Raw genomic sequence first — 11,671 nt, forward strand, 5'->3', positions numbered from 1 at the left:
ATGGTGGCTCAGCAGCTAGAAGAGAGCAGCGGCAATTCTCAAGAGGATCCTGTGGAGACGACCAAGTCTCTGATCTGCGCTCTCAATTACATCTCTCGCGACCTTCCTTTGCCTCCTCACCTCTTCGCCGCCGTTTCTTCAATCTACCATGGCGCCTCTTCTTCTCTCTCTCCCTCCGACGTCTCTCCGCCGCCTCCTTCTCCGCCTGTAAGCCATTCCATTCTCTCCCACTCTCTCTCTCGAGACCCTCCTCGCGCTAGGTTTTCTGTTTTGTGCTTCTTTTGGTGTTTAATCGATTTTGTGGTACTGTGATTTGTTTCTGGAGCATCACTAGCTTGGATTTTGTTGGTTCTAAGCTTTCTCCGTTTCTAGTTTCCGGGGAAATTGCATGTTTTTCAGTGGCTTTGTTACTGTCCATTAAGGTTTTTTTGTTTGCTTATGTTTGTGCTTGGTCTTTGTTTTTGCAGGGGAATAATTTCACTCCCTTTGGAGGTGATTTGATGGGCGAGTTCGAGGATGCACTTTTGAAGCAGAGGCCAAACTGTGAATCAGGCTCTCGATTGACAGAATTACTGGAAAATCGGAATAAGAATCATCTCCAACGCCGCTTATCTGAACTTGAAGGTTAAAAAATCGATTTTTATCCTCCTAATTTACCTCAAATTATTGCAACTTGTATTTTTTTGTTACTTGAAAACCATTATGAACTTTTTTTTGGAAAATATAATCATTATTGAGTTGGTTGCTAATATGTCTTCAGTAAGACCCTGTATTATTGTTTAAGAGGAATGCACCTGCTGATGTTTTTGGTGTCTTGTGTTGTTTATTACCAGAATTACCTTCCACTAGAGGTGAAGACTTGCAAGGAAAATGCTTACTTGAGCTTTATGGACTAAAGGTATCATCGCTGCCAGATGTTCTCAGTGATCTTTGTTGTTATCTTACATTGTTTGAATTGTGATATCTTTGACACTGACACTGTATCTTTGTGAGTTGCAGCTACAAGATTTGCAATGCAAGGTTCGAACTGAGGTGAGCTCGGAACTATATCTACGTCTGAACTGTGCTGATGTCAGTAGCCAACTCTTTGACTGGGGCATGATGCGGTTGCCTCGTCCATTTTATGGTGTTGGAGATCCTTTTGCTATGGAAGCTGATGATCAGTTCAGAAAGAAGCGCGATGCTGAGGTCATTCCCTTTTCTTCAACTAGCTATTTTGGAGCACTTTCCCCGTTTCCTGGATTTTATTTTTAACCCTTGATGATGAAGTCTTTCAATGGAGTGTCATAAGTGATGAGCTTATTGCCCCTTTTAACTATGGCTCACATATCTTAGCAGCACAAATAGACATGTGTCAAAATATATTACTACTAGATTCTGCTTTGTTGCCTCATTTAGGGATAGATTTAATAGAAATGAAATGAAAACTATACACAATTTCTAGTGCGTATTACATGATGGATTATTTATAGCTGTCAAACTTCTTTGCTTTGCATCACTGATGTGTTCAAATTGTTTTTTAGAGGTTATCGCGCTTAGAAGAGGAGGAGAAGAATCTTATTGAAACCGCCAAGAGAAAATTCTTTGCAGAAGTACTCAATGCAGTTCGTGAATTCCAGTTGCAAATTCAGGCAACTCAAAAACGCCGTAGACAAAGGAATGATGGTGTGCAGGTATGATATCACTTACATATATATTATGAAGTATCCTTAAAATATCATCAAAGTATCAAACTTTGAAAAGATATCTTGTTTCTAAATTACATATTTAACAGGCATGGCATGGGAGACAAAGACAACGTGCAACCCGTGCTGAAAAGTTGAGGCTAATGGCCCTTAAATCCGATGATCAAGAGGCTTACATGAAACTAGTAAAGGAGAGTAAGAATGAAAGACTAACCACTCTTCTAGAGGAGACTAACAAACTCCTTGCTAATTTGGGAGCTGCTGTTCAGCGTCAGAAAGATGCTAAACTTCCAGACGGCATTGATCTACTGAAAGACTCAGAATCTGACTTGTCTGAACTTGATGCTCCAAGAAATGAATCGTTACAGGATTTGCTTCCTGACCAGGATCTTGATATCGCTGAGTCTGACAATAATGATGACTCTAATGATTTACTAGAGGGACAGAGGCAGTATAACTCAGCTATCCATTCAATACAAGAGAAGGTAATGTTGATCTTTATAATACATTTAGTAGCAGTACGGTTAATCGTTTACACAACTGTTATCTCAGAGACCAACGGATTTAAGTAGCGATATATACTTTTAACAGGTGTCGGAGCAGCCCTCTCTTCTACAAGGTGGGGAACTACGATCCTACCAATTAGAAGGGCTCCAATGGATGGTTTCTCTATTCAACAATAACCTTAATGGGATTTTAGCGGATGAGATGGGTCTGGGAAAAACTATTCAAACAATTTCCCTGATTGCGTATCTTCTGGAGAATAAAGGTGTGCCTGGGCCTTATCTGATAGTCGCTCCCAAAGCTGTGCTACCAAACTGGGTAAACGAGTTTGCAACATGGGTACCAAGGTATGTTTCAAACAATCTTTCTTTTGGTGCTGGGCATTTGCACCGGTATGAATGTTATGTCTGAAAATTAGCCATTCTATTTTTTGGCAGCATTGCAGCTTTTCTTTATGATGGACGTTTAGAGGAAAGAAAGGCAATAAGGGAAAAGATTTCAGGCGAAGGAAAATTTAACGTGTTGATAACGCACTATGATCTTATCATGAGAGATAAAGCATTTTTGAAGAAAATTGACTGGTACTACATGATAGTTGATGAAGGACATCGGCTGAAGAACCATGAATCTGCTCTCGCAAAGACTCTATTAACAGGGTACATTTCTACCCTAATTTGTCTGAAGTGAATGATGTTAGCTGACTAATTTGTTTATGGCTACTCTAACTTATCCCCCCAAAAATGCTGAGGAATTTTAGTATGTTTCCTAACAAATCTGATCCTGGATGCAGCTATCGTATAAAACGCAGACTTCTGTTAACCGGGACACCCATACAGAATAGCCTTCAAGAACTATGGTCATTGCTTAACTTTCTCCTTCCTCACATCTTTAACTCGGTTCAGAACTTCGAGGAATGGTTTAATGCTCCTTTTGCTGATCGTGCTAATGTCAGTCTTACCGATGAAGAGGAGCTGTTGATAATCCACCGTCTGCATCATGTGGGTTCTGCAGCTATTTTTCCTTCACAATCTTACCAAATTTTTGTATGCAGTGTTTCAACGTTATTCACTCTGTCCCTTGCAGGTTATAAGGCCGTTTATACTGAGAAGGAAAAAGGACGAAGTAGAGAAATTCCTTCCTGGTAAGACACAGGTCATATTGAAGTGTGATATGTCAGCGTGGCAGAAAGTGTATTACAAACAAGTTACAGACATGGGCAGGGTTGGCCTTCAAACAGGTTTGTAGCTCTATTTATAGTCTCCCCAAAAATTTGCACTCATCTTTAAGGTAAAGAAAATGAATCAGAAAGTGAAGCTGATTTGATGCAAACGTAATCGTCATGTGCAGGATCTGGGAAATCAAAGAGTCTGCAAAATCTAACGATGCAGTTACGAAAGTGTTGTAACCATCCCTATCTATTTGTTGGAGGAGACTACAACATGTGGAAGAAACCAGAGATTGTGAGAGCTTCAGGGAAATTTGAGCTCCTTGATCGTCTCCTTCCAAAACTGCGCAAGGCCGGACATAGAATTCTTCTTTTCTCCCAAATGACCCGTCTCATTGATGTTCTCGAGATTTATCTGACACTTAATGATTTTAAGTACCTCAGGCTCGATGGTACCACAAAGACAGATCAAAGAGGGCTTTTACTGAAGCAATTCAACGAGCCAGACTCTCCCTACTTCATGTTTCTTCTGAGCACGCGTGCGGGAGGTCTCGGTTTGAACTTGCAAACTGCAGACACTGTTATTATCTTTGACAGTGATTGGAACCCACAAATGGACCAACAGGCCGAAGATCGCGCCCATCGCATAGGGCAGAAGAAGGAAGTCAGAGTGTTTGTTTTAGTTAGCGTTGGCTCCATTGAAGAAGTAATATTGGAGCGTGCAAAACAAAAGATGGGCATTGATGCCAAAGTCATACAAGCTGGACTTTTCAACACAACTTCCACTGGTAAGTAAACAAAAATGTGATACATTTATTGTGATGGTAAATCTCTTGATGTGCGTTTTGCGATTATGATAATAACAGCACAAGACAGAAGAGAGATGCTTGAAGAGATTATGCGCAAAGGAACAAGCTCACTCGGGAATGATGTCCCCAGTGAGAGAGAAATAAACCGGCTTGCGGCTCGTAGTGAAGATGAATTCTGGATGTTTGAGAGAATGGATGAGGAGAGACGAAGGAAGGAGAATTACAGAGCCCGTCTGATGCAAGAACAGGAAGTCCCTGAGTGGGCATACACTACGCAGACCCAAGATGACAAGTCGAACAGCTCAAAATACCATTTTGGGAGTGTCACAGGTAAGCGAAAACGTAAAGAAATCGTTTATAGCGACTCACTAAGCGAGGTACAGTGGATGAAAGCCGTGGAGAGCGGTGAAGACCTGTCAAAATTCTCTATTAAACAGAGGAGAGAGGAGAACGCAAGCAAGACAAAAACATCAACGATTAAAAAAGCGATAGAACCTATCCAAATGGTGAGTGATGGGACGAGCGAGGAGGAGGAAGAAGAGGAGGAAGAAGAAAGAGCAAAGGTGATGAGTGGGAAACAGAGAGTAGACAAGTCTGAAGAAGAAGAAGAAGAAGGTGAAGAAGAGAATGGTGTAAAGGGAATATTTAAGTGGAATACTACTCATAAGAAGAAAAGGTCGAGATACTCTTTTACGTGTTCTTCATCTGACTCTAGAGCTCAAAGTTCCAATGGAAGTAGAAGACACTGAGAAAGATAAGGTGAGATCTGAGTTGAGTTTGGCCTCTTCTTCTACGTGCCTGTGTGTGTGTTTTAGAAGTGTTTAGATGTTCTTCTTGCCAATGTAACTTATGCCAATTTAATATGTAATAGCTTTATTGGTCTCGGGTTAAGTTTAGTTTTCTTTTTTGAATTTTTTTTTTCAAGTTATTACCAAGTTATTTTCTTATGTAGGACGATTCTAGATTCGGGATTGAAAACCCTTTCCATTCCATCAAAAAGAAAACATATGTAATATTTTGTTCACAAGGACTAAGAAACCAATTCATTGATTGTAAATTTAGGCTTGCCAAAATAAAATTTCATATCCCCATCAATGTTCAACATGTTGTGAAGAAACTTTTGTAATCAAATCCCAACTCTCAAGGTTTTTCTGAAATAAGAATTTTTGTTTGAGTGAGATTCTGCGTTCGATATGGCAACTCTTGAAGATTCTTTGCTCGCAGACCTTGATGAGTTATCTGACGATGAAACCGAGATCAAAGAGAATGATGCTCAGAAGGAGGAAGAAGAAGAAGAAGACAAGATTATTGTTAATACCCTTAACTACGATGATCTTTCTAAGCTCCAGAAAAGTAGGAGATTCTCTGATATTATGCAGAAAGTTGAAGAGGTTCTAGATTCTGAATACAAGATAATTGCCGATTGCAATAAGCTCTTAGTTGACATCGACAAGGAAATTGCTATGATCCACAAGTTTATCCGTCAAAATTACAGACTTAAATTCCGAGAGCTGGAATTGCTTGTACATGACGCAATCGATTATGCTCGTGTTGTTAAAAGAATCGGCAATGAGATGAATTTAGCCCTAGTTGATCTAAAAGGTCTTCTTCCCTCGGGTATGAGGATAGCTATTTTGCTTGTTGCTTCAACAACAAACAGAGAGCCACTTCAATGAGATGTTATAGAGAAGACGATAGAGGCGTGCGATCGAGCCATTGATCTTGATTCTTCGAGGAAGAAAGTCTCTGACTTTGTCGAAATTAAAACGAGATTCATCGCACCGAATCTATCTGCTATCGTCGGGACTAAAATTGCAGCCAAGATCATGGTAAGTGTTGGAGGTTTATCAGAACTTGCTAACTTGACTCTTACTCAACTACTAGTAGTTGGCCAGAAGAGGAAGAAGAGTTTTGTAGGGACTCTTGTGGAATGTTTGGAAAAAACAGAGATTGTCCTAAACACGCCTCCGGATTTTCGGTCTGATGCCTGTGAGCTCTTGGCTGCAAAATTGACTTTAGCTGCAAGTGTAGACCTTACTAGAGGAGACTCATCAGGGACAAAAGGAAAAGCTATTAGAGATGAGATTCTTGAGGAGATTAAAAAGTGGCAAGAACTTAAGCGTGTGACTGAAGAGAGTGGTGAAGATAGCTCTGAAGATGAAGACTACGAAATCGACATGTACCGAAGACTAGACAGGACTCAAATCCCTCACTTTTATGAGTTTGGGACACCCTCCAAAAGATCAAGACATGATTGGTTTTAAGATATCTGTTTCCCAAGTTTCGAAAACTGAATATTCTCGACCAAAGTATTCAGTTGGTGGTTAACCTTAAATTGGTACAAGCTGTACCGTACTATGACAGAATCAATCAAAGTACAGTGAACTATTTGGAATATTGTTAATGATGATCATTACTACCTTATAAAAAGAGTCTAATTTAAAGAACTAACTCACATGAGTCTACTTCTCTGCTAACGACTGCTTTCTTTCTTCTGTCTTCAAAACTTCACAAATTAGTAGACTTTGGTGAGCACTCTACAGAGGTAACTGCGTATCACTGGGATTGTTCGCTGCACCAGTTGGTTCTTCCTGCGTTTAATCGGGAATGAACAAACATATATTAAAAAAAAAACAGTTCATCCATACTTCATAACAGAAGCAATTAACTTATCACCGGAAAAAGGACAGAATGTCATATGAATTTGTATAAAGAAGCAAAATTTGCATAAAAGAAAACTAACTGATGAAGCTGCTAGGTATCAGACTAACTCATCTGAAGGAAGCCTTGAGCAGGAATGAGTTTACGAGTAAACTGCAGAAGTGAAGATTCCTGGTACAAATGTTACAGGAATGAGTTTTACCGGTTAGTGTCTGACCTTGGTTTCTCAATGGGGAAGCTTAGTAATGAGCTTAGCTATGGTGAACCATCCACATATTCAATGAACAAAATCACTTGATAGTTGTTATAATCTTTAGAAAACGCAATCAGATGGACTTGAATAACAAGCAGTTTCCAGAATTTAAAGACTTGATGAAGTCAAAACGATGTAGTCAAAAAGCATTTCCATAATCTGATCTCAAAATGTCAATGCCCATCACATCATCAACATCTCGAGCTCTAACCTCAGAATTCGATCTGTGGGCCAGTTTCAATCGATCTTTCACGATACCAAACACTAACAATTGAAACCTTTGGAGATTACCTATCCTTATTTTTAGGGATGGAGGAAGAAAGTGAGGCGGAGCAATTCAGTGACGAAGCGAGCCGGAGCAATTCAGAATAGCCGGCGTTCTCTTCTCCGGCGAACCAGAGAAGGGACGATGACTAATTTCCCTGCAAAACGAAACGGCAACCCAATAACAAACAAAACGCATATAATATCAAATGATGTTAATAGTGTTTATGTATGACAGACGTTAATTTGACGGGCTGTGAAATAGAGGAGACATGCTCCTAATTGCTTAAATTTGCTCGAAATAAGCGCCAAAACGACAATCTCATATAACGTAAAACGCAGCCTACTCGCTCACTTTTAAATATTGGCCAAAAATGGGCAAAATCGATGGACTATATAAACCCACGAATTAGGCCTAACGCGCGCAACGCGCACCAGGTGCGAGTGGGATATGTTTTTTCGCCAGATTAAACTGGAAGAGGCAAAACGCCAGCGTTTCGGGTCATTTTAGAGGCAAAACGTCAGCGTTTCTTTAAAAGACTTGTTTTCGGATAAGATCACGGTGAATTAATGGCTCAGATGCCATAATTTGTAAACAAAAAATCTGCTGTGCCATATTATAGTCTGGGTGCATAAATCACATGAAAATCCTATTTTACCCTTAATGAATTGGTTTATGGCATATCTGATTTTATCCAAAAATAATATTTAAATAATTTCGTAATTAATATATTAAAAATAAAACGAAAATTAATTAAAAATATGATTTTTGTTTTCTCTTCTTTCCAATTCATGTCTTCATCTTCAACCCCAAACCTTCTAAATCTCATTTTTTTGCTTTTGTCTCTTCCTCTTCTTCTCCTTCTTCATCCTCTGTAATCAATTTCTTGTCTTTATCTCCTTTCTCTACTATTATTGTTGAAGTTTCAAAACTCAGTTAGGTTTTTATTTAGAGATTTGAGGATTTCACAATTTAGGGATTAGATTTCACAATTAAGGGTTTTTATTTAGAGATTTGCAAATTGGGTTGGTAACCCAATTTATATGACGATTAGATCTTTGCATATATAATTTGTTGAATATAGTTGTTGAATTGTAGTGATTCTTAGATAAATTAGAATTAAAACCAGAATTCATCATCAAATCTGCAGAGAAGGACAACTGGTACGAATGGTACAACTAAGAGATAAGAGGACAACTAGTACAACTGGTACAACTATGAGATAGAGGACAACTGATACAATTAGGTATAACTAAGACAACTTAAATAATTGCTGTTTGGAAATTCTTTTATTATAATTGCAAATCGGATTGGTAACCCAGGTTTATCTGATGATTAGGTATTTGCATTGATAATTTCTTAAATAAAGTTATTGAATCATAGTGATTCTTAGGTAAATTATAATTATACCTCAATTCATCACCAAATTTGCAGAGAAGGACAACTAGTACAATTAGGTATAACTATGTACAAAAATTGATATCGCACATAGGTGCACATGTTACTTTGACGGATAACTGGACACTTAAGAAAGTCAATATAGTCTAAAGGATTTTATTTTTAGCCGAGGATGCTTTCCGGATGGAAATAAACAAGGTACAACTGGACACATATGTACAACTATATGTAATTCTTTCATTAGAAATTAATAGTGATAAAAGTATGAATATAAAGCAAACATTCACCTAAAAATGTAAAAAAGTTGTAAACTATAAGGAAAAAAATTAAAAAGATGGATAACATGAAATTATCATTTTTCTAATACATATTATTGGTTTCACATCAAACACCCTTTATGATACAAAGAATTGATAATGTTAACAATCTTATGATGGAAAAGAGCCAACAATATAATTTTGCATCAATTATAATATGAAAATGTTGTAAAAGGACTACAATAGTCTAAAATCATGTGGACAACTACAAAATGATAATTTATATCAAGGGACAACTGGAAAAACTGCTAAAATCGCCAAAGGACAACTATGAAGAATTTTGGACAACTGGACAACTGGGTATAACTATGTACAAAATTGACGGCGCACGTGGTACTTTGCCTGCGCACATGTCCTTTTTGTCGGCACACATGTCTATTTTATTAATTTTTAATTGATTTTAATTATAATTTTAAATTATATACGTGTCTAAATGGATAAAAAAAAAATTATTCTCAGCCGCCATCTCACACGTGCATCTACAACTGACAACATAGTTGTACCTAATTATCCAGTTGTCCAAAATTTGTAATAGTTGTCCTTTGATCGATTTTGTAGTTTTTTCAGTTGTCCTTCGCCATAAATTTTTATGTTCTAGTTGTCCACAAGAATTCCGAACATTATATAGCAGCCCCATATACTTTGTGTTATTATTTTTCTATTTCTTATATTTTTGCATAGACGCTTGCATAAGATGGATAACATTGTCAAAAGACTTTCTTATAACATAAGGGCTTATTTCAAGTGAAACCAAAAATATTTGGTTCTTTGAACAAAACAAAGTTTGATTTTATTCTTTCTAGTATAAATGTGAAAAAAACAGTTTTTAAGGTATGAGTTGTATTGTTTTTAAGTAAATAATTTTAAGAATTTATTTTTTAACACTACAATTAAAATATAGTTGTCCCGAGTTGCACCTAGTTGCCCTGGAGAAATTCATAACGTAATTGTACCTAGTTGCACTTAGTTGCCCTGGAAAAATTCATAACGTAATTGTACCTAGTTGCACCTAGTTACCCTGGAAAAACTCATTACGTAATTGCACCTAACTCCAAAATAAATAGCAATGCAAGAAATTAAAGAAATCCAAAATACAATAACTCCAAAATAAATAGTAATGTAAGAATTCAAAGAAATCCAAAAAATTCAAAATACAAATAACTCCAAAATATTTATGTACACTCTAAGGCCGAAATAAGTTGAATCATTCATTCAGCAGTACCTTGTTTTTAAATTAAGGAGTTACAGATAATTGTATATATGTGTCTAACTGTACCTTATTTATCCCCATTTGGGAAATTTTTCTCTGCTAAAATGAATAATGTGGCTATCCAAAATAAAAATTCACTGGCTAAAATATAATTTTCTTAGCTAAAATAAAATCTCTTCGGATAAAATAAACCTGAAAACATACACAAATTAAGTTTCCATGCTACTTTTGCCCTGAAATACTTATCTAATTTATTATCTGTTTTTGTCTTTCGACGATGTTTTTTTGAGAATAGAAACCACATTTTTGTTTTTTTTTTGTTTAATTCGGCAGTAAAACAAATAATTCTTGTTTATTATCAAAAATACTCCACCTAGTTTCATTTATATGTGCAATTCATTCTTCATATAAATTATCTATTCCAAAGCTGTTTAGTTTTATATATCGCAATCTTCTTACATACAATATCTTATCGACTAATACCGAATAAGTTATCTGCTCGAAATATGAAGTATTAAATGATATAAAATCTATTGAATTGCTTGTGTGGCTGATGCTCATTCTCCCTTGAAAATATAATAAAAAAAAAATCTCAATTAAAAATTATTCAAGTTGTCTTAGGTATATCCATTTTTACTAGGTGTCCTCTATCTCGTAGTTGTTCTAGTTGTACCAGTTGTACTAGTTGTCTTCTTATCTCTTAGTTGTACCATTTGTACCAGTTGTTCTCTGGAAATTTGGTGATGAACTCAGGTTTAATTATAATTTATCTAAGAATTACTACGATTCAACGACTATATTTATGAAATTTTTCATGCAAATACCTAATCGTCATATAAAACTGGGTTACAACCCGATTTGCAATTATAATCAAAGAATTTTTAATGAGTAATTATTTAAATTGTCTTAGTTATACCTAATTGTACCAGTTGTCCTCTATCTCATAGTTGTACCAGTTGTGCTAGTTGTCCTCTTATCTCTTAGTTGTACCATTCGTACCAGTTGTCCTTCTCTGCAGATTTGGTGATGAACTCGGATTTTAATTCCAATCTACCTAAGAATCACTATGATTCAACAATGCAAAGACCTAATCGTCACATAAATTGAGTTACCAACCCGAATTGTATACCAAACAAGTAATTTTGGCAAATCCAATCTCTAAATTGTGAAATCCCTAAATCTTCAAATAAAAACCTAATTAGGTTTTGAAGCTTCAACAATGGTGGTGGGGGGAGGAGATAAAGATAAAAAAAAACTGATTGCAGAAGATGAGGAGGCAAAATTTGAGTGATGAAGATTTGATTTTGGTGATTTTTAAAATCCATCGTTGTGTTTGACGATGATGAAGACGAGTAAGAAAGAAAAAGAATAATTAAAGAAAAAGAATTTAAGGAAATTGTTGGT

At 36.6% G+C, this 11,671-nt stretch overlaps 1 protein-coding gene, 1 long non-coding RNA gene and 1 pseudogene across 2 annotated transcripts; 2 read left to right on the forward strand and 1 right to left on the reverse strand.

Annotated features, from left to right (window-relative positions):
- On the forward strand, window positions 1-5,220 carry LOC18023615 (probable ATP-dependent DNA helicase CHR12). Its single transcript, XM_006407932.2, has 12 exons — window positions 1-207; window positions 468-624; window positions 834-898; window positions 1,000-1,188; window positions 1,524-1,673; window positions 1,775-2,170; window positions 2,277-2,536; window positions 2,627-2,845; window positions 2,980-3,187; window positions 3,273-3,426; window positions 3,537-4,142; window positions 4,221-5,220. The coding sequence occupies exons 1-12, from the start codon at window positions 1-3 to the stop codon at window positions 4,910-4,912; spliced, it is 3,303 nt and encodes a 1,100-aa protein (XP_006407995.1). The 3' UTR covers window positions 4,913-5,220.
- Window positions 5,221-5,356: 136 nt separating this feature from the next.
- Window positions 5,357-6,427, forward strand: LOC18023616 (annotated as a pseudogene).
- Window positions 6,428-6,487: 60 nt separating this feature from the next.
- LOC18023617 lies at window positions 6,488-7,703 on the reverse strand. The gene is made up of 3 exons (XR_002900820.1): window positions 7,369-7,703; window positions 6,907-6,995; window positions 6,488-6,754 (listed from the first exon to the last, which is right to left on the reverse strand). It is a non-coding gene; the product is annotated as an uncharacterized LOC18023617 (long non-coding RNA).
- Between the last annotated feature and the right edge of the window lie 3,968 nt (window positions 7,704-11,671).

The sequence above is a fragment of the Eutrema salsugineum genome, unplaced genomic scaffold (genome assembly GCF_000478725.1).
Source record: "Eutrema salsugineum unplaced genomic scaffold, Eutsalg1_0 scaffold_13, whole genome shotgun sequence".
NCBI lineage: Eukaryota > Viridiplantae > Streptophyta > Magnoliopsida > Brassicales > Brassicaceae > Eutrema > Eutrema salsugineum.

Excerpts from the sequence above, each read along its gene's own strand:
- LOC18023615 (XM_006407932.2), top strand. The coding sequence starts at position 1 with ATGGTGGCTCAGCAGCTAGAAGAGAGCAGCGGCAATTCTCAAGAGGAT. Across the intron at positions 899-999 it reads TTGAGCTTTATGGACTAAAG|CTACAAGATTTGCAATGCAA; the intron begins GTATCATCGCTG and ends TGTGAGTTGCAG. Across the intron at positions 1,674-1,774 it reads AAAGGAATGATGGTGTGCAG|GCATGGCATGGGAGACAAAG; the intron begins GTATGATATCAC and ends CATATTTAACAG.